At 50.9% G+C, this 27,549-nt stretch overlaps 2 protein-coding genes across 2 annotated transcripts in view; both read left to right on the forward strand.

Moving 5' to 3' along the window:
• The window catches only part of LOC126983990 (uncharacterized), a 42,981-nt gene extending 42,679 nt beyond the window's left edge, over positions 1-302 (forward strand). Inside the window, exon 2 of the mRNA XM_050837288.1 lies at positions 165-302. Within this exon, the coding sequence (XP_050693245.1) occupies positions 165-212 (48 nt within the window). The 3' untranslated portion in view covers positions 213-302. The remainder of the gene's footprint in view (positions 1-164) is intronic.
• On the forward strand, positions 170-27,274 carry LOC126983986 (uncharacterized). Its single transcript, XM_050837280.1, has 14 exons — positions 170-590; positions 805-950; positions 1,418-1,524; positions 4,637-4,798; positions 7,781-7,855; positions 8,211-8,383; positions 8,727-8,918; positions 13,027-13,157; positions 13,453-13,649; positions 13,956-14,201; positions 15,709-15,828; positions 17,066-17,175; positions 19,876-20,096; positions 22,513-27,274. Exons 2-14 carry the CDS (start codon positions 854-856, stop codon positions 23,751-23,753), a joined length of 3,072 nt encoding a protein of 1,023 aa, XP_050693237.1. The 5' UTR covers positions 170-590; positions 805-853; the 3' UTR covers positions 23,754-27,274.
• Positions 27,275-27,549: the final 275 nt, after the last annotated feature.

The following is a 27,549-nucleotide window of genomic DNA, read 5'->3' on the forward strand; positions in this document are numbered from 1 at the left end:
AAGAGAGGGAGGGCTCTTCTGTGAGGGTGTTGAGTGGATATTGTTGGGAGCTGCGACAGGACTGTGCGGCGTCACTGTGTGTGTGTATGTGTGTGTGTGTGTGTCTGTCTGTCTGTCTGTCCCATGCTCTAGGACCGCCAATAACCCCCGTAGTCCTCTCCCAGGTAAGATGGCCGGGTAAGCAGGCTGGCGGCGAGTCACGGGAGCCGTGAGGGCAGCGGGGGCCCGGGCGCTGGCGGGCCCTCCCCCGGGGGCGGCCTCCCCGGAGCCAGCGGCCCACCTCCGCCCTCAGCGGCTGCTGGTCCGGCCCGGCGGGGTGGCCCATCCAGCGGCCCAAGCGGGCCGGGCCGGGGCCCCTCGGGGCCTGCGGGGCAGGTGCCCGGCGGGGGCGGAGAGGGCGGCCAGTATGGCGGGGGCGGGGGAGGCAGCCTGGAGGACACCCTGGAACAATGGAGCCGCAACCCGCTGTTGTGCTGGTTGTGCGAGGAGCTGTATGAGGAGCCGTGCCTGCTGGCCTGCTACCACACCTTCTGCTCCCGCTGTCTCAGGCCCAGACTGCACGACGCCAAGATACTATGTCCGCTGTGTGGGTGAGTCTCTCCTTCCAGCCCTGCCTGTCTTTACCTTGTCTCTGTGAGTTCACAAACCCCTGACAGTCGCTCCTCCACCCTTTTTGCACTGGCCCTGCCCAGCCCACGCCCCGGGGCGGTGTGCAGGGTGCGGTGGCCCCTCGTGCCGCGTGCAGGGTGGTTGGAGCGGAGCGGCGTGCCGCGGCCCACCATTACTAACCTTCCTCCCCCCCAGGAAGGTGACGGCCCTGAAGGAGGGTCAGCTCCCCCCGCGGGACAACCTGATGGTCTTCCTGGTGGAGTCGTCCTGCGAGGAACGGCCGCAGTGTGCCAACTGTGATAAGACCAACCAGTCCGCCATGTTCTTCTGTAATACCTGCGGTGAGCCACGCCCCTTGCACTACACCTGAGACGACCACACCCAACACAGTCCCACCTGCACTACACCCTGACACCCACCCACACTGTAACACACCCAACACACAGTCACACCCCTTGTACTACACCTGAGACGGTCACACCCACCTGCAACACACCCAACACAGCCACATCTGCACCACACCCTGACACCCACCCACACTGTAACACACCCAACACACAGTCACACCCCTTGTACTACACCTGAGACGGTCACACCCACCTGCAACACACCCAACACAGCCACATCTGCACCACACCCTGACACCCACCCACACCTGCACCACACCCAACACACCCTTTCTACACCTGACACAGCCGCACCCACCTGTTCTACACCCAATACACATCCACACCCTTTGTATAACACCCTGACATACCCACACCACCCACGCCGCCCACCTCACATCGCGCCCTCTCCACCCCTCCAGGCCAGGTGCTGTGTGGACACTGTCGGGAGGAGACACACAGGGCGCGCATGTTCTCACTCCACGACATCATCCACATGTCCAAAAGAGGGAAAGAAGTCAACAGAAAGGTAAGGTTTGAGGTGGAATACTCCCCTCTCCTTGACCTTCATCCGTTGCTCCGTCGCTTCCCTCCAAGTCCTTATTTTGCATGTCTTTTTACATGTTTTAATTTCAAGAGAGGAAGAAAGTAGACGGAAATAATTATAAGGTTTGAGTAAGACTTTTCCACTTTCGTTTTACCTTCCTCTTCTATTCCTCCGTCGATTCCTTCCTCGCCCTTATATTGCATGTGTCTTTTTAATTTCAAGAGAGGAAGAAAGTAGACGGAAATATAAGGTTTGAGTAAGACGTTTCCACTTTTTGCTTCTCTTCTTCTTCTATTCCGTCGATTCCTTTCCGCCCTTATATTTTGCATGTTTCTTTTCATTGTTCGCATTCTTAGAGGAAGGAAGAATATAAGGAAGACAGAGTGTGACGTGTATTCATTGATTCCTTGCCACACTTTCCTCTCCGTTCCTTCTTTCTCCTTATTTTCCATGTATTAATTCTCCTTCTTTGTCTTTAAATCATCAAAAAGTCGCATACGGGTTACGTTTTATCACTTTTCTTTGTCTTGATTCCCCCACAAAAAAACAAGCCACGCAGATTTTTTGTTTTCTTTTGCTTTTTTTTTTTTTTCGTCTTTAAACCTTGCAAGCAGGATTTTGTAGCGTCTATTTTTTTTCGTAGTTAAAACGACAAAAAAAGTAACATGCGGGTTCCTCATGGTCTTTTTTTTGCCTTGATGTCCTAAAAAAAAATAAAAATGGGTCACGTAGATTTTTGCTTTGTCCGTCGAAAAGTCACCCGCGGATTTTTTTTTTTTTTTACCGTCTCCATTTTGTAACATCTTTTTTGTCGTTAATCTGTCAAAAGCCACACGCGGTTTTTTTATTTTCTCCCGTCTACTTTTTGTGGCGTCTCTTTTTGTGCGTTTTACCGACAAAAAGTCACCCGCGGATTGTTTTTTTTAACTGTCTCTTTTTTGTAGCGTCTATTTTTGCCTCTAAACCGTCAAAAACTCACTAGCGGAATGGGGGTTTTTTACTATATTTTTGTAGCGTTTTTTTTTGCCTCTAAACCGTCAAAAAGTCACTAGCGGAATGGGGGTTTTTTACTATATTTTTGTAGCGTTTTTTTTTTGCCTCTAAACCGTCAAAAACTCACATGGCGGATTTTTTCTTCTGTCTCCTTCGTCCAACTCCCGCTTACCGAAAGAATCTCCCGCTGTCCCTCACTTCGCCTCGCGCTGTCAGTTGTGTCTTTCCGCGTTCCGACTCTTTTCTAAATGCTCGACCTTCCCGCTGGCGCTTCTGTCCCCCGCGCTGACGCAAGGCCTTCCTGCTGACGTGTGTCCCTTCTGCTAACGCGCGCCCGCCCCACTGACATCCGCATCCCTTCCCTGTGCTGACGTGGGCCTGGCTACCTGCTGACGCCTGTGTTCGCTCTCTGTTCCTGCTAACTAGCGCGCTGGCTCCTCGCTGACGTGACTTTCCTCTCTCACTGACGTACTTTCCACTGACGTTCGAGCTTGTCTTCCTTCCCTTTTTGCTGACGTTATCCTGGATTGAGTTATATTTCTCTCCCTTTTTCTCTCTTTATTTCCCTCTATCTCACTGTTACTTTATTTTTTTTATCCTCCGTCTTCTCGTTCTTCTTTTTTATTTTATTTTTTTGTCTAGATCGCTTTTTTTTACGCTCATCATCCCTTTTTCTCTCTGTATTTCCTTCTATCTCGCTGTTACTTTATTTTTTTTACTCTCCGTCTTCTCGTTCTTCTTTTTTCTTTTTTTTTTTCTTTTTTTGTCTAGATCGCTTTTTTTTTACGCTCATCTTCCCTTTTTCCCTCTTTATTTCCCTCTGTCTCACTGTTACTTTATTTTTTTTCTCCGTCTTCTCGTTCTTCTTTTTTCTTTTTTTTCTTTTTTTGTCTAGATCGTTTTTTTTTACGCTCATCATCCCTTTTTCTCTCTTTATTTCCCTCTATCTCACTGTTACTTTATTTTTTTTCTCCGTCTTCTCGTTCTCCTTTTTTCTTTTTTTGTCTAGATCGCTTTTTTTTACACTCATCTTCCCTCTTTACTTCCCTTTCTATTTCCCTCTAAACTCACCGTCGCTTTATTGTTTCTCCTTCTCTTCCCGTTCTTCATTGCTTTTGCTCTTTTCTTTTTTTACCCCAGATCGATTTTTTTTAAGTATTTTCCGCCAACGAGCTCTCATATTTCCTCTCACTGACGTGTTTTCCGCTGACGTATACTCTGACGTTCGCACTTACCCGCCTTACCTATTGCATTACGTTGTCCTGTATTGAGTCTTCGTTACGTGCACCCGCCCACTAACGCTTGCCTTCCCTCTCTGTCTCACGTCTCTGCCACGCTCACCCACTCGCGATCTGTGTCCCCGTCCTCTGAGGTTTACAATCCATCCCCTTTGCATCATGTTATCCTGTGTTCTCTTCGTTCCCTTCCCTCCTGAACGCCCACAAATGCTCCTCTTCCCCTTTTACTTCACGTCTTTGCCATGTCACCCACTCCCAATCTCTGTTCCCTTCTTCTGACGTGTGTTCTTGCTCCCTGGTGACGGCTGTTCCCATCCTCTCTCCTGAGCAATCTTTTCTTTATCTGCAGCCACCCATTATCGCTCCTCTTCCCTCTCTACCTCACGTCTTTGCCTTTATCACCCACTCGCGATCCCTGTCCCCTTCTTCTGACGTATGTTCTGGTTGCCTGGTGATACCGTTCCCTTCTTCTCTCCTGAACAGTCTTTATATAAGTGTTCCGCCCAATAGCGCCCTTCTACCTCGCTGACGTGACTTTCCTCTCTCGCTGACGTACTTTCCACTGACGTTCTCGCTTGTCTTTTTTCCCTTTTTGCTGACGTTATCCTGTATTGAGTTATATTTCTCTCCCTTTTTCTTCCCTCTCTCCCTCTCGCTTTTTGCCACATTCACCCACTCGCGATCTGTGTCCCTCTCTGCTGAGCCTTACAATCCTTCCCTATTGCATTTCGTTCACCTGTATTGTCTTGTCCCAGCCGCCCACTAAAGCTCGTCTTCCCTCTCTACCTCACTCTCTGTCCCCTTCTGCAAACGTCTATTCCTGCTGCCTATTGACGGCAGTGCCCTCTTTCTCTCCTGATCAGTGCGCAATGCATGGGGAGCCGCAAATCATGTTCTCCACCACCAAACGCACCATGCTGTGTATCACCTGCTTCAGGGAATCCTCCATCGACGCTCGCCTCCACTGCATCGACCTCGACACCGCCTACACCCAGGGATGCAAGAAGCTGGACCGGGCCGTCATGGTCAGTGCCCACCCCCACGACGCTTCAACGACTGTCATTTGTTTTTGTCCCTTCTCTCTCGGGCGACTTGTGCCTCGATTTGCTTCCTCTCGCATCTATTATTCCTTCTCTTTTTCTCTCTTCTTCCTCCTCCTCCCCTTTCTCCTCTTCCTCTTCTTCCTCATCCTTCTCCTCCTCATTTCTTGTCCCTTCTCTTGGACGCCTTGTGCCTCGATTTGCTTCCTCTCGCATCTATTATTCCTTCTCTGTTTTCTCTTCTTTCTCCACCTCCCCTTTCTCCTCTTCCTCTTCTTCCTCGTCCTTCATTTCTTGTTCCTTCTCTTGGACGACTTGTTCTTCGATTTGTCTTCTCTCCCATCTCTAATTCCTTCTTTTTTTTCTTCTTTCTCCTCCTCCTCATCATCATCATCATCATCATCCTCATCTTCGTCCTCTTCTTCATTATCATCATCTATCTCTACTTCCTATTTTTGCCTCAATTTGCCTCCTCTCATCTTTTCTTCCTTCTCTTTTTTTCTTCCTCCTCCTCTTTCTCCTTTTCATCATCATCATCATCATCATCATCAATCTCTACATCCTACTTGAACTCACGGCTTATCTTAATCACTGACCCCTTTTAATAGACACACCTTCCCTCTAACACACTAACTTGCACTCTGAACACACCGCATAACACGTCCTTGCTAGTAAGTCAGCGTGGAATACAAGGAAGTCAGATATTTCAGGACACACACACACACACACACACACACACACACACACACACACACACACACACACACACACACACACACACACACAGCCTTCCACCCTAATGCACACCCTCCTGTCCTCTTCCACGCCCTCCACCGCACTCCACACCACCCTACACGGAGAGCCGCCGCAACCAATATTTCCACAGTCCACAACGGAGGTTAGGCGGGTTCTCATGGGTAGTTCACACATTCACGGTGCAGAAGCCTCGTCAAATTATCAATAGGCTCATTAGTTTACCCATGGAATACCTCACAACCTAAGGGAAAACTTCTAAATATGGGTGAGTAGGCCCTGAAATGTTCGAGAGTATGGTCCGTGAACGCTGATAAATCTACGCTGCGCCACGCCTGATTTCAGTTAACCTGGTGGAGTGTCGCGTTCCTCACCCCTGGACACGCATGACTCATTAACCTCTAACGGTGTACTCGGATACTTTGTTTGACAGATATGGTCCCTGAACGCTGGTAAATCTACGCTGCGCCACGCCTGATTTCAGTTAACCTGGTGGATTGTCGCGTTCCTCACCCCTGGACACGCATGACCCATTAACCTCTAACTGTGAACTCGGATGCTTTGTTAAACGCACTGATTGACTTACAGGTAAATTTAATGCAGCTGGACCTAGAAATCGCAGTGCTCATTGACTTACAGATCTTCGTTAATTAACACACGAATCCTAAATCATCGTTCTCTGTTCACGTCAGCATCGGAAATATGCGCCATATCACTAAACATTTCACCGCTCAAGCACATACAATTTTCAAGGGGCAGGAGTTGTGGGGCTTTCCAGGGGTAGTTTTCTGACCCTGGTGCTAGTTTGGCCCTTCTTCTGCACCGTGAACCTAAAGAAACAGTCATTAGAACCAAACTATTCTCATTTTCGGACTTTGGAAGTGGTTGACGTTAGGGGTGGAGGCATCTTACAATACTGACCGAAGTTCCGCTATCACCAGTTTATCTCCCACCAATAAGATTTCGCCTCTCTCAGCATCCACCAATCACACGCTGCCTAAAATGGAAAGGGGCGTGGTTTGTTTGAGGACTGGCCAATGATATGCAACGTTTCTTAACCTCTTGACTGCGGATTTCCTACAAGACATCACCAAGCTACAGGAACAGAACAACAAGTGGCTTCAACAATTCAATCAAGAAAAAAATGTAAAGTCATGCACATTAGGAGGGGAAATCCAGCATACCGGTACCACATGGGAAACACTCCACCATCCACCACAGAGGAAGAGAAAGACCTGGGACTATATGTTATCAGGCTACCAGTTAAGGTGAAATCCGTGTCAATCGCAGCGGACGGGTTAACATTTCCCAACGTCGGCCTCCCTTGTGGTTAGCTCCAGACCAGCGTTGTCAAATTATCGTACTCAGAACATTGCGATTATCAGTTCCAGGGCTCGAAACTTTCCTACCCTCACAGATAACGAAATTCCAGTTAAAGTTATCATTAAAATCATTAGTCATTGGCGTCTGTTTGCGAAAGCTGTACGTCAGAAACCGGATAATACGATGTGCTGAGTGGCTGAGTGTACGATAACTTGGTAACGTTGCTCCAGACGTTTTAGCACCAGTCACACGTTGCCTGATTATTATTTTTTTTATTATTTTTTTTACAGCAAAGGAAGTACCTCAAGGGCAACAAAAAGAAAGTGTAGAAAAAAAGCCCGCTAATCGCTTCTCCTACAAAAGATAAAAGTGAAGAGTGGCCAAAATAGAGGTCAATTTTGGGTCATGTGGAGAGGGGCGTGGTCTGCTTGTGAATTGGCCAATGATATGCCGCGCTAATATACGTACATTTTTTATTTTTTTTTTATCCCTTCCGCTGGTAAACTCTGAAACAGCCGAAATTTACCTCTCTTCTGACCTCTCGTTCTGTTTTCTTGGGTCGGAGCAGCGTCTGGCGGGTTCTTTTTGTTCCTGTTTTTGTTTTTGTTTTTATTGCCCTTAAGAAGATAAGAAAGGGGGAGGAGCCTATAGTCGGAGCTAACGTGAACGGAGCGTAGTCATTAACCTGAAGGAGTACCTTGAGAATACTGACGCTGCTGACGGTTCTCCTGACGTCTTGTGGGTAGACTACTGCACACTACCATCTCCTGCCTCCTGTTTGCTTCCTTCCATTGTCTTTCACCTGTCTATACCACTTATAACACGCACACGCACACACATACATACATGCTCAGCCCGTACTAACGCCTCCGTCCCTCTTCGCATTGCAAGCTTCCCGGGGAGACTCTCATCCCTATCGACACAGCCTATACCCAGGCCCGCCAGAAACTAGACCGCGCCGCCATGGTGAGTGCGAGAGCTGGGGAAGGGCAAGGTGGATGAGTGTGACTGTATGAGAGTTGTGTGTGTTTGTTATGTATGTCTTTGCCTCTGTTTCTGTGTCCATGGAGGGAGTTTGGGACGTTAGGAAGTCGGTGGTGTGTGTGTGGGGTGGGGAGGGGGGGGGATGTGTGTGTGTGTGTGTGTTTGCTCTCTCAAGTTCACGGTAATGGTCCCCAGTGCTACGGTGTCCATGTAAAGTATCCCGGAGTGTGTTTGTGAAGGTTTGTGGTTGTTTATCTTTAAGGCGAGGGACGGCGTGCTGCTGTGTCTGCCTCGTGCGTCCTTGGTAATGCTGTTGTGTGTGGTCGTGTCCTTGCAGAGTATTCGAGAGCTCCAGAACTCGGTGCGGGACGGCGTGATCCTGTTCAAGGCGCTGCTGGACGAACTGCGGAAGAACATGGAGACGGAGAAGCACAACATCAACACGCTCTCCGAGAACCTCCAGGAGACGGTCAGACGAACCCACGACGTCCTCATGCGCGAAGTGGATGGGTAAGGATGAGGCTGAGGCGTGTACTGTGCTCCTTCTCTGTTGTGGTCTTTTAGTTCTCCTTCCTTATTCTTCTCTCCCTTCTTCTTCGTCTTCCCCACACCTTCTTCTTCGCCTCCACGTATTGTGCTCTTTCTTTGTTGTGATCTTTTTTTGTTTTTCTGTCTTCTTCTTCTTCGTCTTCGTCTCCATCTTCGCCTCAACTCTTTACATACTCGACTTCGGCCATTGAGTCACCTCTTGTTCGTGTCCACACTGACCGTCGCACATCCCTGTCAATAAGTGTCTGTACCATGTCTGTCGTACATCTGCACTGACTGGGTGTGGTGGTGGCGGCGCTTGCAGGCAGTACGAGGTGAAGGACAAGCTGTTTCGAAGTCAGTTGGCGTCGCTGGGGGCCCTGCTGCCGATCATTCAGGTTCACCTCCTCATGTGCACCACCTTCTCCTCCTCCGCCTCCAAGTATGAGTTCCTCGACCTCGTATTTCAGCTCATGGAGAGACTGGCGGCCATCGCTCACCTCTCGCACCCCCTCAGGTGAGCTGCCCCGCCCCCCTGCGAGTCCCTGTCCCTCTGTGTCTGTCTGGGCTCAGTCTGTGTGTCACTCCCTAACCTCCTCACCGGTGTGTCGGGCTGTGTGGGGATGACTTGGTTTGTGGTTGTTGAGTGTTTAACATGCAGCGCCGTGCCCTGACTTGCTGCCTGTGCTACAGAGTGACTGATACCAAGCTAATGGAATGGACTGAAATATTTTTGTCGAGCAAATACAGTGATGGGGGGCGCTAGTCAGCCTGGCGAAGGGCAAACATGTGCATGACGCCTGAATGATTTGTTGAGGTAACTGCCGGCTTTGTTTGTGCCTGAAGGAATGACTGATTGTCCCGTGAATATATGGCTGTAGTTATGAATTAACTGACAGGCTCGATGACGGAGTGGCTGGCTGCCCGACGACATGACTGTTGCAATGTTTTTTTTGTTTTTTTCCTCCATGAGTGGCTGGCATGAGAGGTCACTGGCAGGACGGCGTGCCGGCTGTGTAGTTGGCTGGCGGGCATGCTGGCTGGCCAGTATGTCGCCTGGCAGGCTGGCTGGCTGGCTGGCTGACCAGCATGCCTGCTGGCGGGCATGCTGGCTGGCCAGTATGTCGCCTGGCAGGCTGGCTGGCTGGCTGGCTGACCAGCGTGCCTGCTGGAGGGCATGCTGGCTGGCCAGTATGCCGCCTGGCAGGCTGGCTGGCTGGCTGACCAGCATGCCTGCTGGCGGGCATGCTGGCTGGCCAGTATGCCGCCTGGCAGGCTGGCTGGCTGGTTGGCTGACCAGCGTGCCTGCGGGCCGGCTGGCTGGTCACCGGCCCTCTATTTAGCCCGTCGGATGATTGGCCGGTGTATTAACGAGTCGTCTGGTCGGTTAGCTGCGTTGCCGCCTCATTAGCTAATTGATCGCCGGGTTGGCTTCACTGCTCGTTAGTTTGCCTGTGTGTTGACAGTTAGGTTAGCTCCTGACTGCTTGACTGGGTGGTTGTGTTCCGGATTGTCAAGGGGGCGTTTGGTTTGTCAGCAAACTGGCTGATCGGGAAACTTATCGTTAGTGTATCTGTCTATGCCATGATGGGCCAGCTAGCCGTCCATCTGACAGCATGTGTGTGTGTGAGTGTGTCTCCTTCGGTAGCTGGCTGAGAGTTCGGCCCACTGTGTAGCTAGTTATATGCATATTTGTCTTTGAGGCTGGCGGCCTCCCTGCCTGGCTGCCCGGCTGTCGGGACAGCTGTAAGGCAGCCAAGGTCGTTGCCTGGCTACATACTTAGTTACCTGACGGACTGAATTGTTAATCCTCCTGATGACTGACTGATTACCTGGCTGGCTGGCTGCCTGTCTGGTTGGCAGGCAGGCAAGCTATCTGGCTAACTGACTAGCTGGCTGCCTGTCTGGCTGGCAGGCAGGCAAGCTGGCTGACTGACTGACTAGCTGGCTGCCTGGTTTTTTTCTTTGGCTGGCTAACTGGTTACCTGGCTTTCTGGCTGCCTGATTGGCTAGCCGGCTGGTTGGCTGCCTGCCTGCCTGCCTGCCTGCCTTTCTGGTTGCCTGACTGACTGACTGGCTGGCTGGCTGGCTGCCTAGCGTTCTGAGTGGCTGGCTGTCTGTCTGCATGTCTGCCTGGCTTTCTGGCTGCCTGGCTTTCTGGATGGCTGGCTGGCTGGCTGGCTCACTGGCTCACTGGATGGCTGGCTGGCTGATCACTGGCTGACTGGCTGGCTGGCTGCTGGCTGGTTGGTTCGCTGGCTGGCTGGCTGGCTGGCTGGCTGGCCGGCCCGCCACGGAGCAGCTGTGTACCTGCCCAAGTTAAAGGGCGATAGCTCGGCGCCGCCTTCCTGGTGAGCCGCCTTCCCCGAGCCCGAGGACGCCGTGTGGGGGTGTGGCAGACGTGTGTGTGTGTGTGTGTGTGTGTGTGTGTGTGTGTGTGTGTGTGTGTGTGTGTGTGTGTGTGTGTGTGTGTGTGTGTGTGTGTGTGTGTGTGTGTGTGTGTGTGTGTGTGTGTGTGTGTGTGTGTGTGTGTGTGTGTGTGTGTGTGTGTGTGTGTGTGTGTGTGTGTGTGTGTGTGTGTGTGTGTGTGTGTGTGTGTGTGTGTGTGTGTGTGTGTGTGTGTGTGTGTGTGTGTGTGTGTGTGTGTGTGTGTGTGTGTGTGTGTGTGTGTGTGTGTGTGTGTGTGTGTGTGTGTGTGTGTGTGTGTGTGTGTGTGTGTGTGTGTGTGTGTGTGTGTGTGTGTGTGTGTGTGTGTGTGTGTGTGTGTGTGTGTGTGTGTGTGTGTGTGTGTGTGTGTGTGTGTGTGTGTGTGTGTGTGTGTGTGTGTGTGTGTGTTTGTTGCGAAAACCACTGCTTGGTCGCAAACTAAATACAATCATCCTTTACAACTGAATTTCTTTTTAGTTTCTGTGAATCCTTACACATCGTTTGGGACGGACGACACCCAGGTAGCATGAGCACCTACACGCACGCACGCACGCACTCACTCACGCACACACGCATGTACTCAAGCATCCTCACCCGCCTCGTGACCCCGTGTGACCCCCGTGTGACCTGACCTTCCGTTGCCCCACACGCACCAATGACCCAATCAACATCAGTGTGACCCTCCCTTGCACGGCCACTCCTTTCAACTCTCCCTTCCTCTCCCTTCCTTATTTCCTTCTTCTGTCCTTTTTTTTTGCTTCCTATCTTTATTTTTTCCCTCGTGTTACTCTTCTACCATTCTTTGCTTCACTTTGTTTTCTTCTTCTTCTTTCTTCCCTTCCTTCTCTCCTTCCTTTTTTCCTCCTTTTCCTTGCTCCTCTTTGTTTCTTCTCCCTTACTCACTCTTACTCCTTTTTTCCCTCCTTTTCATCTTTATTTTCATCCTCGTGTTTCTTTCATTCTTTCCTCCACTTTGTTTTCCTCTTCCTCTCCTCTCCCTTCCTTCTTCTATCCTTCCTTTTCCCTCCCACCTTCATTTTTCTCCTCGTCTTCCTCTTTTTCCATTTTTTGCTTCACTTTGTTGTTTTTTCCTCTCGTTCTTCTCTCCCTTGCTTCTCTCTCCCTTCGTGTTCCCTCCCACATTCATTTTTATCCTTTTTTTCCTTTCTTCCAGTCTTTGCTCCTCTGTGCTTTCGTCTCCCTTTTTCTCTCCCATGCATCTCTCTTCTGCCTTTCTTCTTTCCTCCATTCTTCATTCTTTTCATAGTTTTTCCTTTCTACCTATTTTTACTTCGTTTTTCTCTTGCCCATCCAACTTTTTCTCTGTTCAGTCTCTTCTCATGTTTTCCTTCCCTTCTTTCATTCCTTCTTTCCTCCTGTCTCCGTGGTTTTCCCTTTTCTGTCTATTTTTAATCTTCCCTCTCGGCTTCCCTCCCATCCATCCATCCCTTTGCTTACGCCGCCTGTCTCCTTCTGTTCCATCTCATCATTTTTGGTCATATTTTCCTTGTTTTCGGCTGTTATGTGTGTTCGTACTCCCTCCATCACCTCTCCTCTCCTCTCCTCTCCTCTCCTCTCCTCTCCTCTCTCCCCTTTACCTGGTCACTGCTCCCCCCTTTCCTCCTCCCCGACCTCCCTCCCGGCCCCCTGCGGCACCGGGTAATTATTTATCATTCTCCCCCAAATGCTGACTTGCTGCAAAGTTTTAATAATTTAGAGACAACCCAAACTTTTCGCCCAGTTACCTCATCGCATAATCCTCCTCCCTTTCGCTCTCCCTCTCGTGGCCCCTCCCCCCCGACCCCCCGACCCTTGACTTGCTGTACTCCTCCTCCTCCTCCTCCTCCTCCTCCTCCTCCTCCTCCTCCTCCTGTTCTTCCTTCGCTCCCCTCTCCCTGTTCCTCCTCCACGCCCTTTCCGTCCCCCGTTCCAGTGAGCTTCTTGACTCATTTAGTTTTAAGGAATGTTTATATATATATGATTTATCTTTTAAGTGTACAAAAATGTGAATATATGTATACACGTGCCAAATAGTGCCCACACGCACACTCTTCACACCAGTGCTCATGAGTAATGTCGTGTGGTGCTGTGCCACGCCTGGTGTCGGCGGGGCGCCCGGCTGCTCCCCTCCCCCTCCCCGGCCCCGCTGCCCCTCGTCCCTTGGTTCATACTCTAGTAACATACTTTTTCACCCCAAGCTCATTCCCCAGGCCCGGCCAGAGCAGCCAGGTGCGCAGCAACTTCAAGAGCGAGTTCTCGAGGAGCCTGGAGCCGCTGCTGTCCGTGATGAGCAAAGGGCGCGGTGACCCCCACGCCGGCGTGCCCTCAGGTAGGCCGCGTGACCTTCAGCGTCTGGCCCGTCCAGCGGCCTTGACATAACCCAATAATTCCTCGTAACTGTGTTGGCCCCAAGAAATATTGCAACGTGAGCTGATGTTCAAGTTGATGTTTGCTTTTTCCCTTCTTTTACTGGCCTTTTTATCTCCATCTCCGGAGTGGACTGGCCTCCTGCCTCCAATCTTCCTTCGCCTTTTTCCCTCACTGCGTCTCTGTGTATGGAAATATAAGCAAAGTTTGATCAAAAGCGGACTTTGAGAGTAGGCTTGACGCGGCTCCTCCGGCAGGGTCTTCAGGCTGCAGCGAGAAGCAATCGTCTGAGGGCGGGTGTGCGTCGCGGCCCCCCTCTGCCGCCTCCGTCATGGGGCCCCCCTCCTTCGGGATGCCCGGCTCCCGCCGCTCCCTCTCCGCCGCCAAGCTCAAGATCATGGAGAGCGGTGGACCCTTCGCCGAGCACTGCAAGACCCACGAGAATAAGTTTCGAGTAAGAGACTGCTTGACTTTTTTCCTCCCCCTCCCCCTCCGGCTCCTCTCCTCCTGTCCTTCCCTCTCTTGTATGATTCAACTTGTCCTACAAATGTCTATATTTTGGTTCACCACATACACACACACACACACACACACACACACACACACACACACACACACACACACACACACACACACACACACACACACACAACACACGCATGCACACACAGGTGACTCGCGCCCCTGGGTCAGATCACGTCTTAAAGGTTAAGGCTCCCTGGTGCGGAGGTGCCACTCCCGCCTGCCCTTGTCCCCACAGCAGGAACTGACGGCCAAGTTCACGCGGCTCAAGGAAGAGGCGCAGGAGCTACACCGCGACGTCACGCTGCGCCGGTGTCTGACGCGCCGCGGACGGGTGGAAGAGATCGTGCGGGAGTGCGCGGCCCTCGAGGAGGAGTTCCATGCGTACTCCGACGAGATGGAGGAGCTGAGGGGGGTGTTCGACGCAGCCTGGGACGAGCAGATCCAGCGGGTGTACGCCGAGCAGGAGGTGTTCCAGTCACAGGTGGGTGGGTTACTACTACTACTACTGCTACTACTATTACTACTACTACTACTACTATTACTACTACTACTACTACTACTACTACTACTACTACTACTGCTACTACTACTACTACTACTACTACTATTACTACTACTTCTACTACTACCCACAAATAATAGAGATCACGATATACGGACATTCAGCTTTCCAAGTCAAACAATTGTTGAGTGTGGAATTATTTACCAACTGAAATCGCGTGTGTGAAAAAGTTTAAGGAATAAGTTTAAGGAAATATGTGATAGAGATAAATAGAGATTCGGGACAGTACGAACTTGACAAAAGGTGGAAACAGATAGGTAAAGTAAGAACACACACACACACACACACACACACACACACACACACACACACACACACACACACACACACACACACACACACACACACACACACACACACACACACGAGTACGCAGCGTGTCTATCAGGGTGAGCTGAGATCCGGCCACCATCCATTTAGGTTCAATCACCAAAATTCCATTCAGCCCGCTGCTCGCGCTTCTAATCCGCCTTATAAGCTTGCAACGAAAATCTGTCGGTGTTGCGCGGCGTCAGCGGGGCGGCGGGGCCCGGGGATTTAGCCTGGAAAACACCCCTGTCCCCGCCCCTGCCCCGCCACGACCCACACTCACGCAACCTATCATTGTAGCTACCCGGGAACCTTCGCCTGAAATGACGCCGGTGTAGGTTCGCGGGGACCCTGACCTTTACCTTTAGCTGCGGGGCGGGCGAAACCAATGACCCTTAACCTTACACCTCATCCCGTGCTATCACAACGCGCTGCGCCACTCTGCTCGAGAACACCAGGTCAAGTCTCGGCCCCCAGCGGCATTGTTAGCGACCCGATGCTACGGGGATGAGCTTACGCAGATCAGATAGTCAGGCAGGGAGACAGGTTCGGTGGGGGGTAGTCAGGCAGGGAGGCAGGTTCGGTGGGGGATAGTCAGGCAGGGAGGCATGTCGGTGAGGGGTAGTCAGGCAGGGAGGCAGGTTCGGTGGGGGGTAGTCAGGCAGGGAGGCAGGTTCGGTGAGGGGTAGTCAGGCAGGGAGGCAGGTTCGGTGGGGGTGAAAGGGGTGTTGAAGCAGACTTGACAGGCCTGACGGTATGCTGACAACGACTACAGTTAGCACACTTAGACAACGAATAGATTAAGTAACACCGACTATGACGTAATACAAACAGTGAATAGCTTACACCTTACGGACAATGACTAGTTAACACAATTTAGACACCTAAGTCACGCAGTAAGGACAATAACTAGTCGACACAACACAAAGTCACTAATTTACGCAATACAATGGAGAGTTTACGCAATATAATGAATAGTCTACGCAACACGGACTCTGGATAGTTCACGCGAGACTCGGCAGCGCTGGAGATCACGGCGCAGCGCAGACAGGCAAGCAGGCAAAGGGTTGTCGGCGGGGTGGTGCGGGCGACGTGCTGAAGCCTCGTTGTCTTGCAGGTAAACGACGTAGTAAGTCTGAGGGACGAGAACAAGCGTCTCATGATCATCGCGCAGCAGCTGGAGCCGTACATCCGTTCTATCACGGCCCTTATGGAGAGGATTTCGCCCAAACTTCAGGTGAGTCTCCAAAGCCAGTACTTTTAGGTTGGTATTACAAGACACTTTCGCTCCTCACATCAGCTATTTCTAAAGGTCAGAGAGGGGGTCAGTCGGGTTCTTATGAGTGTTTCTTCAGGTTCATGGCACAGAGGAAGGGTCAAACTACCACCAGGGTCATAAACTACCCCTGGAAATGCCCACAACTCCTACGAAACCCTTGTCAAATAGGTGTTTTTGGCCAACGAAATGTCTTATAATACAACCCTTAAACGTATCGGCGCCTCATTCAGCCCTTTTTTTTCAAGCTGCCTATAGCGCCGGTAGGTTGTCTTGAGGAGCCTCTTGAGCGGCCCCTGTCCGGTAGTGGCGCAGGCGAATGTTATTTATAGTGGCTGCCGTGATGCATGACTCTTGCTTGGCCCATGCTGCCCCCCAGTGCTCCTCTTGAACGAAGTCGCTGAAGTTAGGGTTGAATGACGATCTGGGCAGCATGTGGGTAATCTTCCGCCACTTTGCGATGGTTTGAAATATCAGCGTGTTTCGGTGGGATTCGAACCTAGGGCCACGGACTCACCACGCCCGCACGCTGTCCACTCGGCCACCGCCTCCCAAAAAAGTCTCTCGTATATGTAGAAGTTGCCGGACTTTCCATGGACTATTTTTTTATGCTGGTGATAATTTTACACGACTTCTGCGCCATGAACGGGAAAAATACCCACGAAAACCCGGTTAATCTTCTCTGTGGGCTTGGAAAATAGTCGTAATGGGAGCCCGATACGTTTAGGAATACCTGATCCCCGCGTCGCCCCCGCTCTCTCCCTCCCACACACCCGCACACCCTCCCGGCGGGGGGGGAGGCGTGTGGGCCGCGCCAGCACGGGGGTGTCGGCGTGGGTGTCTGCGGGATGGACGGTGAGTGCATCTGAAAGAGCACCGCGCGCCGCCTGCCCAAAGTTGTCTTGCTCACTCGATATCCCGGCGGTGCAAAAGAGTGATTTTATTGGTGTAAATCCTAATATTTTGCCGGCTCTCACGAGTTAGTGCGAGCCAGCGATTGACTTGCTAACTGAATGACCACCTTGGGACAGCGGCTGTGTGTGTGTGTGTGTGTGTGTGTGTGTGTGTGTGCGCGCGTGTGTGTGTGTGTGTGTGTGTGTGTGTGTGTGTGTGTGTGTGTGTGTGTGTGTGTGTGTGTGTGTGTGTGTGTGTGTGTGTGTGTGTGTGTGTCCTGAGGTAAAGCGTCTCCCCCCCGCAGGTCCCTCAGGCTGGTGCAGCCTCCACGGTGTCCGTCGTCGATTCCAGCGAGAATATCATGCAGCAAATCCTCGATCAGATCAGCGCCTGTAAGCCAGACCAGCAACAGAGGTGAGCCACTTTTGCTGCGCTTTGGGAACATAAACATGGAATGTCAGAAAAAGCGAAATAGTGAAACTTTATTTATTTTCTTTACAATATAAAAAAAATAGTCTTGTCAGCCCGCGTAGTGCAGGTGAGGGCGGGCTGGACGCGGGCGTGTGCAGGGCCGGCGTGCTCTCACAGTGTCTCCTTTTCAGTCTACCAAGCTAGCCTGAGACGGAGGCGATGTGTTTTGTCGTGTGCTGGGAGAGGAGAGAAAAGACACATTAGGTAATTTGTTTGTATTGCGCTCTTCACTCACACACGCGCTGCTGTTCATTACTTCCTAGCAATGTACAAGGTTGTTTGGCACTTAATACTTGTGTTGTATACTGACCTCAGTAATCACTTAGTCCCTTAAAGTAACCTCTCACACGTGGCTCACTGACACCGAGTGCCGGGTGTGACTGCTGCACCCACCAGTGTGTGTGTGTGTGTGTGTGTGTGTGTGTGTGTGTGTGTGTGTGTGTGTGTATTGGTGTGACACGATCTGACCTACGCACCACGCCCTGCCCAGTAGAGCGGGGTTTGGCCGCTCCCTGTGTCGCCCCCAGACCTAAGCGGCAACTCCTGTACTACTCCACAGGGGGACCCAGACACTGGCATTTACGTATGTGTGTATGTGTTCATGTGTACGTGTGTGTTCAATGTTCCCGGCGAAGCAACATGACCCCACATCCATCCACCCATCCGGAATTGACCTCTCTTTTGGCCACTCCTCTACTTTCTTCCATAGGAGCAGTACTAGTGGGCTTTTTTTTGTTTTTATTGACTGTGCCTTTGAGTTTTCTCCATTACTGTAAAAACAAGCCTGTTCAGAACACTTCAGCAGCCAGAGAGTGCCTAAAATTTTGCGTAAACCCCACGTCACCGACTGTTAGCGTCCTCATGCTGTCTTCGGGCGGCGTCTGTTCCCCGGCGAAACAACCCTGGGCGCCGCCGTGAGAAGGGAAGATGCAGGACGGCAGAGAAGGGGGCAGGGGGCAGAGGGCAGGGAGTCACACGTCAGCAGGGAAGGAACAGGACAGGCGTGGCATTCAGAGTGGGCGGGGTGGGGGTGGGGGGGGGGGAAGGAAAGGTGATGACGTCAGTGGGGGTGTGAAGCGTCCTCCCGAGTCCTCTCTACCACTCCCTCTCTGTCCTTCTCCTAAACACCTGAAGGCCGCCGCGGCGCTTCGGTAGGAGACACCCACGCAACGACACTGCCTCAGGTTACTAACAAAATTCCATTGGAAGCTGTTGGCAAAAATGCGCACCGTCTGAGCTCAAAAAAAAATCAGAAATAAAAAAAAAATATCCAACCAAATTTTCCGACGTCCATATTTTTTAGCATTTGGAAGTCAGAAAGTTGTTTTTTCTGTTTTTCTTATAATTTGGAAGTCAAAATTGTTTTTTTTTCTTATTGAGCAAAAACTTTTTACATACTTTGAGCGGAAACTTTACAAAAATGCGTACCGACGGAGCTCTAAAAGAAAGTTATTAGATTAATCAGAAATATCTAGCCCAATTTTCCGACTTTAACTTTATTTTCTTTTTGGAATTTGGAAGTCAGAAACAGTTTACAAAAATGTGTAGCTACCGACTGAGCTAAAAAAAATGAAAAAGTAAGAAATGAAAAAAAAAAAATCTAACCAACATTTTCTGAATTCTATCGTTTCTTTTTAGCATTTGGAAGTTAGAAAGTTTCTTTTTTATATATGGAGCAGCAACTGTTTATAAAAATCCTTACTGATTGAGCTTAAAAAAAAGTAAGAAATTAATAAAAAATATCTAACCTAATTTTCCGACTTCCTTTTTTTATGTATTTTGAAGTCTTCTTTTTTAATGATTATTTTCTTAGGAGTATTTTGGAGGCATCGTGGCGTGACCTGACCTGCTGTGTGTGTGAGTGTGTGAATGTATGTATGTGTGTGTGTGTGTGTGTGTGTGTGTGTGTGTGTGTGTGTGTGTGTGTGTGTGTGTGTGTGTGTGTGTGCGTTCCTATTGACGTGCCAGTATGTGTTACCTGTTCTCGGTTGTTTTGTGTTGCGTTTTTCACCTGACAGTGTGTTTGTTGTTTTCCTAAGATTCTTCAGAGCTTCCTAGGACATCACCACGCGCCACACGTCCTCTCCCTCCCCTTACCTCCCCTCTCTCTCTCTCTTTGCCCCCCCACCCCACCTCTCTCTCTCTCTCTCTCTCTCTCTCTCTCTCTCTCTCTCTCTCTCTCTCTCTCTCTCTCTCTCTCTCTCTCTCTCTCTCTCTCTCTCTCTCTCTCTCTCTCTCTCTCTCTCTCTCTCTCTCTCTCTCTCTCTCTCTCTCTCTCTCTCTCTCTCTCTCTCTCTCTCTCTCTCTCTCTCTCTCTCTCTCTCTCTCTCTCTATGTTTTATCTCTATTCAGTACCTACTTATAATTTCCATGTTAATTTCTTTTCTTTCTTTCTTTCTGTTTACTATTTTTTTTCCTCTTTCTCTCTCCTTTATTTTCCATTCTCTCTCTCTCTCTCTCTCTCTCTCTCTCTCTCTCTCTCTCTCTCTCTCTCTCTCTCTCTCTCTCTCTCTCTCTCTCTCTCTCTCTCTCTCTCTCTGTCTCTCTCTCTCTCTCTCTCTCTCTCTCTCTCTCTCTCTCTCTCTCTCTCTCTCTCTCTCTCTCTCTCTCTCTCTCACTTCCCCCCTCCTCAATTCGCCACAGGGTCGAAGGGCGGGGGTGTGCTGACGGGGCAAGTCGAGTCTCTGGCCCCGTGGATGACCCTGCAGGTGGTGGTGGTGGTGGTGGCGGTGGTGGCGGCCTCGGGGGTACAGGAGGAGGGTCTTCCATGCTTATAGCGGGGATCCCTAAGCCTCCAGACCCCCCTCACTCCCGCCGAACTCCCGAACAGGAAGATGAGGAGCAGGAGAGCGATCATGCACATGGTGAGTGGTCGGTCCAAAGAGACGCCTGAGAAAGGGAGGAAAGGAGGGAGGGAGGGAGGGAAGGGTAGCCAGTTGCGTGTGTGTGTGTGTGTGTGAGAGAGAGAGAGAGAGAGAGAGAGAGAGAGAGAGAGAGAGAGAGAGAGAGAGAGAGAGAGAGAGAGAGAACGAACAAGAAAGAAAGAAGTAAATATTAAACAGACAAAAGAAAAAGAAAATAAATTAACAGAGGAAATATGCGTCCTGAAGAGAAATAAACAGTAAGAAAAAAAGTTAAACAAAATAGGAGAAAGGATACACGTAAAAATATGACGTATTTATACGTCATAGGATAGAGGAGGTTAAGAGAGAGAGAGAGAGAGAGAGAGAGAGAGAGAGAGCATACATTCCTCATAGTTTACAGAGTGAGGACGTGTGAATCTAATCCATCTATATAGTTAAACATGGATTATGTGTGTTCGTAAGAGAGAGAGAGAGAGAGAGAGAGAGAGAGAGAGAGAGAGAGAGAGAGAGAGAGAGAGAGAGAGAGAGAGAGAGAGAGAGAGAGAGAGAGAGAGAGAATGGCGGGAGGATGGGGAGCAAGCACTTAGTAAAAAATTCGAATAAAGAGGAAGGCGATTTATAAAAAAAAAAAGACAAGCGTAGCAGAAACAAGACGTGGGAAGCGAGGTAGAAAACATGGAGGTGGAAATACGATATAAGATGAAGGAAATAACGGAGAGAAAACCACAACAGAACAAGCAGTAGTAGAAGCAATATCAGTGGTAGTATTAGTAGTAGCAAGAGAGGAGGAAGGCATAAGGTTAAGATCTCCGTATTATAAGTGGATAGCATGACACAGGAAGACACCCAGCCAGCTCTCCCTTACCTAGATTTTTATTGGCACCACCAGGAAAAGGAAAAAAGGGACCCACAGGCACTCCAACCCGCCCTCCCGTCTCATCTTAGCTTACGATCTTTTGGTCTGTCTTTCCTGCCACATTTTTACTCGCTCTTCGGTACTTTAAATGTTCTTCAGAGCCGCGTGATAGCGTATATGTGTGTGTGTGTGTGTGTGTGTGTGTGAGTCGTTCTTCCTTTTATGTTTCTTCGTTGTTTTGTTTTCCATCCGTTCTTTCCTCGCTTGTTTTGATGTTTTCCGCTTCTTGGTGTTGTTGTTTTTTCGTTCTTTCCTTCCCCTTTCTGTTGGCTGCTTGCGTGTATCCTGCTTTTCCTTTCTTTCCTCCTCCTTTTTTTTCGCCTTTACTGGCTGGTCTCCTCTTTTGTGTGGCTTCCCTTCCTCCCTCGCGTGCATGGTGTGGCGGTTTGCTGAGCGACAAGCAGAAGAGAGCAGCGTGAGAGAGAAGGAAGCGTGCCGCCCGGGTCCCGCTGCCTCCCGTCTCTCCGCCTTGCCTCCTCGCTGCCTCGCATTCGCCCACTCCCGGAAGTGCAAGACGAAAGTTACGAGGCGGAGGCGGAGTGGACGTGAGGCTCGGGAGTGTTAATAGTGTGTTGGTATGTGTGATAAGTGTAGCGTGAGCGGTTTTGTGTGTGAGGTGTGTTGGTGAGAGAGTGTGTTGAGCGTGAGTGATCTGCGCGTCCCCGAATTAGGTGTTGAGGTTATTGTATGTCATGTTTCTAGCGATGAGTTAACGTTCAGGGATCTCTATGGAGGCTAAAGTATGTCCAAGTAACGAAGCTAAGGTCCATATTCTTAAACGTCTTGGGCTCCCATTACTTAGATCAGATCAGATGTAGTCCCGGGATATGCCTTTGCAACGGCTCCCGGATTTTCTTTTCACTCAATGTCAATGTTCTCGTGATTTAACTCTTATGTTATTACTCTTATATATTACCACGATTCCCCAAGGCCACAGAGAAGATTTATCGAGTTTTCAATGGTAGTTTTTTTTCCGTTCAAGATGCAGAAGTCGTGTAAAACTATCACCTGTCACTAGCATCACAAAATAGTCGATGAGTATCCCGGGAACTTCTACGAGAGGCTTTTCAAACAGACGAACTGAGGCGCCGACATGTTTAAGAATACGGACTCAGGTTTTAAAGGATTGACTCCTCACCTTTTCGTCATCTCCACACCATAGCCTAGAAGCATTCTGAGTATAAGTCGTAGTTTTGTAGACAGTCCAGATTCATCTCAGTTAGTGCCATGACTGTTCCCTGTAGATGGGTCTTTTTTAACTTGTGGTGTCGGGGTGACAGGCTCCTTAGTGCCCCCCGCCGGGCAGCAGGCGTGACGCAGCACCAGCACCAGCAGCGCCGCCGGCCAGGGAGACTGTCGCCCCGCACCACCCGGCCTTTACAGAGCTTGACGACGGCGGCGGCGATGGCGGCCTCCTCCCCCCTCCCTCCTGTCCCTCCCCACTATCCCTGTAGTTAGAGCGAGGCACACTGACGCCCGATTGACAGGCTTGTGTTTCAGGATTCTCTCCAGGGCCGGGCTCAGGCCGGGCAGATCCGGGCCTCACTAGGGACGGGGACAAGTACCGAGGCCCCCTGTCGCCCGCCTCCTCCATGGGCTCCACACTAGCCTCCTCTGTCCTCGGCGGCTCCTTCGTCGAGGTGCGGCGGGCAGAGCGCATCATCGGACGGAAGCGCCAGAACAGCGAGGGGGACTCGTTGGTGTGGGAGCGACATCGAGGCTGTGAAAGCGAGAGTGAGATGGTGTCGTCGACATCTTCGCTGCGACTCAACCAGCGGCGAGGATCAGAGGGAAGTGACGTTGAGGAAGTGAAAAAAGGCGTTTTTATGCAGCTTCTTGAAAAAGTTCGCCTACGTGATGAGAAAAAGAAACAAGACTACGAGAGCGACGTAGACGAGGGTCGCGCCTCATCGCGGGAGCGCGGCGCCGTCGGTCGTGTGATGCACCGCCTTCCCCGCGCCAAGATCCAGCCCGACCACCACCCTCACCGCTACCTCGACCTCGCCGCCGCCGTGTTCGATGCGTCAGCAATTCCTGAAAGACCCAAGTCTGCCTGTGATAACACGCTGCTACGCGCCGCCGCCAAACTGTACTCTGGCATGGGGTCAGTCCGGGCCCTGGACCACGAGCCCACCGCCGCGCAGTTCGAAGAAATGCGGGAGGCCCAGGCTAGGGTGGCAGCCGCCATGTCTCGCTCCCGAGAGGGCTCGCAGGGGCGGGCCCGGTCGGCGGAACGAGAAGCGGCGGGCATCAGAACTCCCAAGGCCGTGCCCGTGCCACAGGTGCCCCAGGGAGGGCAGGGCAGGGCCGGGGAGTTCAGCATGGGCGAGGTGAAGGCCATCGTGCACGCCGAGCAAATGAGTGGAACCAGCCGCAAGTCTCCGGGCCGCAAGGACATGGACTCCATCTACGCCGTGGCCACCGTGCCCCGCAAGTCAACCTCCAAAAAGGAGAACATCTACGAAAATGTGCCGATGTTGGCCGAGCTGGCAAGCGGCCGCTCCTTCCGCGACGACCCCCACTACCGACCGGTTTTCAAGAAACAAAACTCGCTGGACGCTCTTCCCTCAGACTGCGGGCGGGCCGGGGCATCCAAGAAGAGTGACGGCGGCGGGGGCAGCCAGGGGGGGTCCCGCCACGGCACCCTGAGGAAGGCGGACAGCTTCGAGGGCCACGAGGAGGCCGTCAAGACGCTTGTGGCCGCCGTGCAGGAGACCAGGAGACGCAAAAAGACTAAATGATCGTCTGTTTTAGACTTAGATTTCAGAGAAGTCGTCTTTTTACACATATTTTCATGCTTGTCGTTGCCTGTATCCGAGAAAACAGTAATTCAAATTTTCAAATCGATTGTGTGCAGAGTTATAAAGTGTAGACCCCCGTCAGGTGGCAAGGCAGCGCATCACAACCACGTACGCGTTGAAACGATAATCACTGACAATATGCACGACAAGTCCGATGTTACCAAAGAGTTTGTGCCGAGTCTCGAGTGCTGAGTTTCGTGGCGAGAGATACGTACAGTGCCGAGGCAGTGCCGCGCGAGGGTCACTGCAACACTGCTGAGTCTGTGTCCAAACAGTAAGTGGTGTATGTCGTCAGTCAGTCAGCCAGTCGGTGCCCTGACGCCAGCGTGCCAGGAGCCCCGACTGGCCGCCACCAGGCTGCTCAACCCGCCGCCGCCGCCGCCGTCGCCCCGGAGCTGCAAGGCCTCCCTCGCCCCGCCAAGCTCATCCACGCGGTTATTTCAGGTTATTTTGACGACGCACCTTTGCATATGCTCCAGGCATGACTAGGTTAAGGCCCTCAAGGCTCCAGGCCCGACGCGTCTCAGGTTCACTCGGCTCAAGACCTGCAGACGAGCATTGTGGGCGCTGCGGGGCTCAGCGAGGGCTCGGCGAGGGTAATGATACTGTGTGTTAAGGTAGTATTTTGTACACGAGAGGTCCTGTAGTGGTCACGGAGCCTGCCGCCGGACGCAGTAGCCCCGGCCAGGCGTCGCGCACTGGCAGGGCCGCCCCGGCTTTCTCTGTTGCTGCTCATGATGGGCTCCACGACACTTGGGTGGCGCCACTTCGGCCCATCCCGGCGCCGGAGCCAGGGTGTCGTCCACGCCAGCCCCGCCCCCTCCCGGCGCGGGAGAGGAGGGGCAGGGATGTTGGGGGCGGTCACGTGGGACACACGGGGCAGGGAAGGGCATGGGCTACCGGGAGGAAAAGCCAATTTTTACAAAGTTGCTCGTTATACAACTTGAAGACAATCCATACCAGTTGTGGCACTTCGTGTGCGTGGAGAAATTACCGATTCGAATGGAGGGATTAATAAAGTGTTATGGATGCACACTCAAGACTCGGCCAGACGCCATCCGCCCTGCCCCGCCCCGCCTCGCTCCAGGCCCGCCCCGAGGCGCCGAAACCAATCAAAACTTTCCACACGAGGGCGCCACACCGTCGCAGTAGGTCAGTCAGGATAGGTCAGGCCACCTCCCGTGCATGAAGCAAATGCAACCTAATCAAAATCTTAAAGGATAATCAACCGCACAGATTTAGCTTTTGTATCTGTATAACTTGGCTTTCGTTGCTAGAGTAACTTTAAATTTCCCTTGTATCAGACGCGCGCACACACAATCTCTCTCTCTCTCTCTCTCTCTCTCTCTCTCTCTCTCTCTCTCTCTCTCTCTCTCCATTAATGTGAACCGTTTAATCAGTCTGTTTGGTCTTGGGTTCTTCGCACGGTCCTCCTTCGCTTCCCTTCCTCCCCGACGCTCGCCGACAACCCCGTTCAGGACGCACCTCCCTGCCTCCCTCTGGTCTTGCGTTGGCCCCTCATAGCCTGATATTTTAATAGTTTTTTACATAATATTTGTAGATCTAGGAAATTATGGTCGATTTACTGGGTCGGTCAGGCATTACGGTAACCCAAGAGCAGAGGCAAACATTTTGGGGAATGGTTTAATTATTAGCCGTAGAGAAGGAACTCAGCTTGTTTTCTCCCATCGACACCCTCTTGTAGGTCTCTCCCACTAGCTACCTAGCGCCTTACCCTACGACTTTTAGGATTAAATGTATTATACTTCGTTCTTGTAATAAAATTAACGCATAATTCCACATAATGTTGGGAGCTTCGTTCTCCAGAAGAGCGTGAGGCAGGAGCGTGAGTGTGGTCGACGTAGGAGACTGTACCGTATCGGGATGCGGTTTTCTTTTTCCTTCCTTTAGGCAAACTGTTTGTATCATTTAGACCAAGGCAGAGACGAAGGAAGCGGGAGCCCCGACTGCCCGCGGCTAAACCATAGAAATAGTTGGTTGAGGGACGGAAGAGAACACGCCCCGCGAGTGTTAGTTTACTCGTTTGTTTAATTTTAGTGACTGAACGATGTTACGAGTTCGAGGGTTCATGGAAAAGACGAGTGAGGGTTTCGAGTGCATGGATGGAACTTTTTCGCCACCAGTTAAGGACCACGAGTGTGAGGAAGGAAAGAGAGACGGCTGTAGACAAAGAAAGAAAAAGCAAGTTGAACAGTGGCTGTGCAAATGATTATTTTTGTGATGCGAAGAAAGTCTGAAAAACAAGAGACAGAAAGAGAAGACATCCGTGACTGCAAGCAAGGAGTTCATGGGTGTTAGTTGGTCAGGTGTTTTGGTATGCGAATGAAATCTGTAAGAAGTGAAAGAAGAAAGCTAAAGATGATATCCGTGGGTGCAAGGAGTCAACAGTCGCTGGTTCTTGGTGCAAATGAAGCCTGAAACAAGTCAAGCTGAAGAAAATGGAAGGAAAGGAACTGGAACTCGATCCGTGTAATGATTTGACACTTGTCTGTTTGTTGGCTGGCTTTTGATGGAGTATGTTACGAGTGAAATAAAACGAGTAAAACGAGAAAGAGAAGAATCGAAGGCTGCAAGTTGTTCATGATTGTCGGTCGGGCATAGCTGGTTTTTGGATAGGAAGAAAGTCTGGAACAAATGAAAGAAAACGGAGACAAATATATCGCGGTTAGTTGGTTAGTGTGAGAGTGTGTGTGAAAGAGAGAGAGAAAGAGATCGATGGCCGCAAGTTGTTCACGGTTAAGCACAGTTGGTTTTTGGATAGGAAGAAAGTCTGGAACAAATCAAATGAAAGAAAACGGAGACAGAGAAGATATCGCGGTTAATTGGATAGTGTGAAGATGTGTGTGAAAGCGAGAGAAAGGGGATTGTTCATGGTTAGGCGCAGTTGGTTTTGGATGCGAAAAAAGTCTGGAACAAATCAAATGAAAGAAAGCAGAAGATATTGCAGTTAGTTGGTTAGCGTGAATGTGTGTGTGTGAAAGAGAGAGAGAAAGATAAAGAGATCGATGGCTGCAAGTTGTTCACGGTTAAGCACAGTTGGTTTTTGGACAGGAAGAAAGTCTGGAACAAATCAATTGAAAGAAAACGGAGACAAAGAAGATATTGCATTTACCTGGTTAGCGTGTGTGTGTGTGTGTGTGTGTGTGTGTGTGTGTGTGTGTGTGTGTTTGTCCTCCCTTCAGCTCACACCCATGCTCCCGCCGCCTCTCCGTCGCCCGCCAGCATCTCCCAAGTGGCGCCTTACGTAAACTCACCCCGGCAGCTGACAGATTATGCCATGCGGAGTTGCTGATGGACGCACGACGCTCGAATCTGCAACTGTGCATAATGTAACTCACACAACACCACCAACAACACCGAAAACAGTACCCGCAACACCGCCACCACCACCACCACCACCACCAGCGACAACTACTACCACTACTACGACGACGACAACACGAGGGAAAAGCTATAAATACAACACTCTCTCTAGGTTTTGGTTGAAGCTCAAGAAGGCGACTCGACGTACCTACTATACTGTTTTGTTGGGTTTTGTTTTAATATATATAAGACATTCATGCAAAGTCCTTGTTGAAGCCTACGTTGTCCTTGAGCAGCCTGGGAAAGATGTATAAGTTGGTGGCGTGTTCTGTGGTGTAGTGTGGGCCCCTCCTCATACCTCCAACCCGCGTGACACAGCCTTCCCCTCCCCTCGATCCCCCTTCCCCTTCCT

This window comes from Eriocheir sinensis, chromosome 55 (genome assembly GCF_024679095.1).
Source record: "Eriocheir sinensis breed Jianghai 21 chromosome 55, ASM2467909v1, whole genome shotgun sequence".
Taxonomy (NCBI): Eukaryota; Metazoa; Arthropoda; class Malacostraca; order Decapoda; family Varunidae; genus Eriocheir; species Eriocheir sinensis.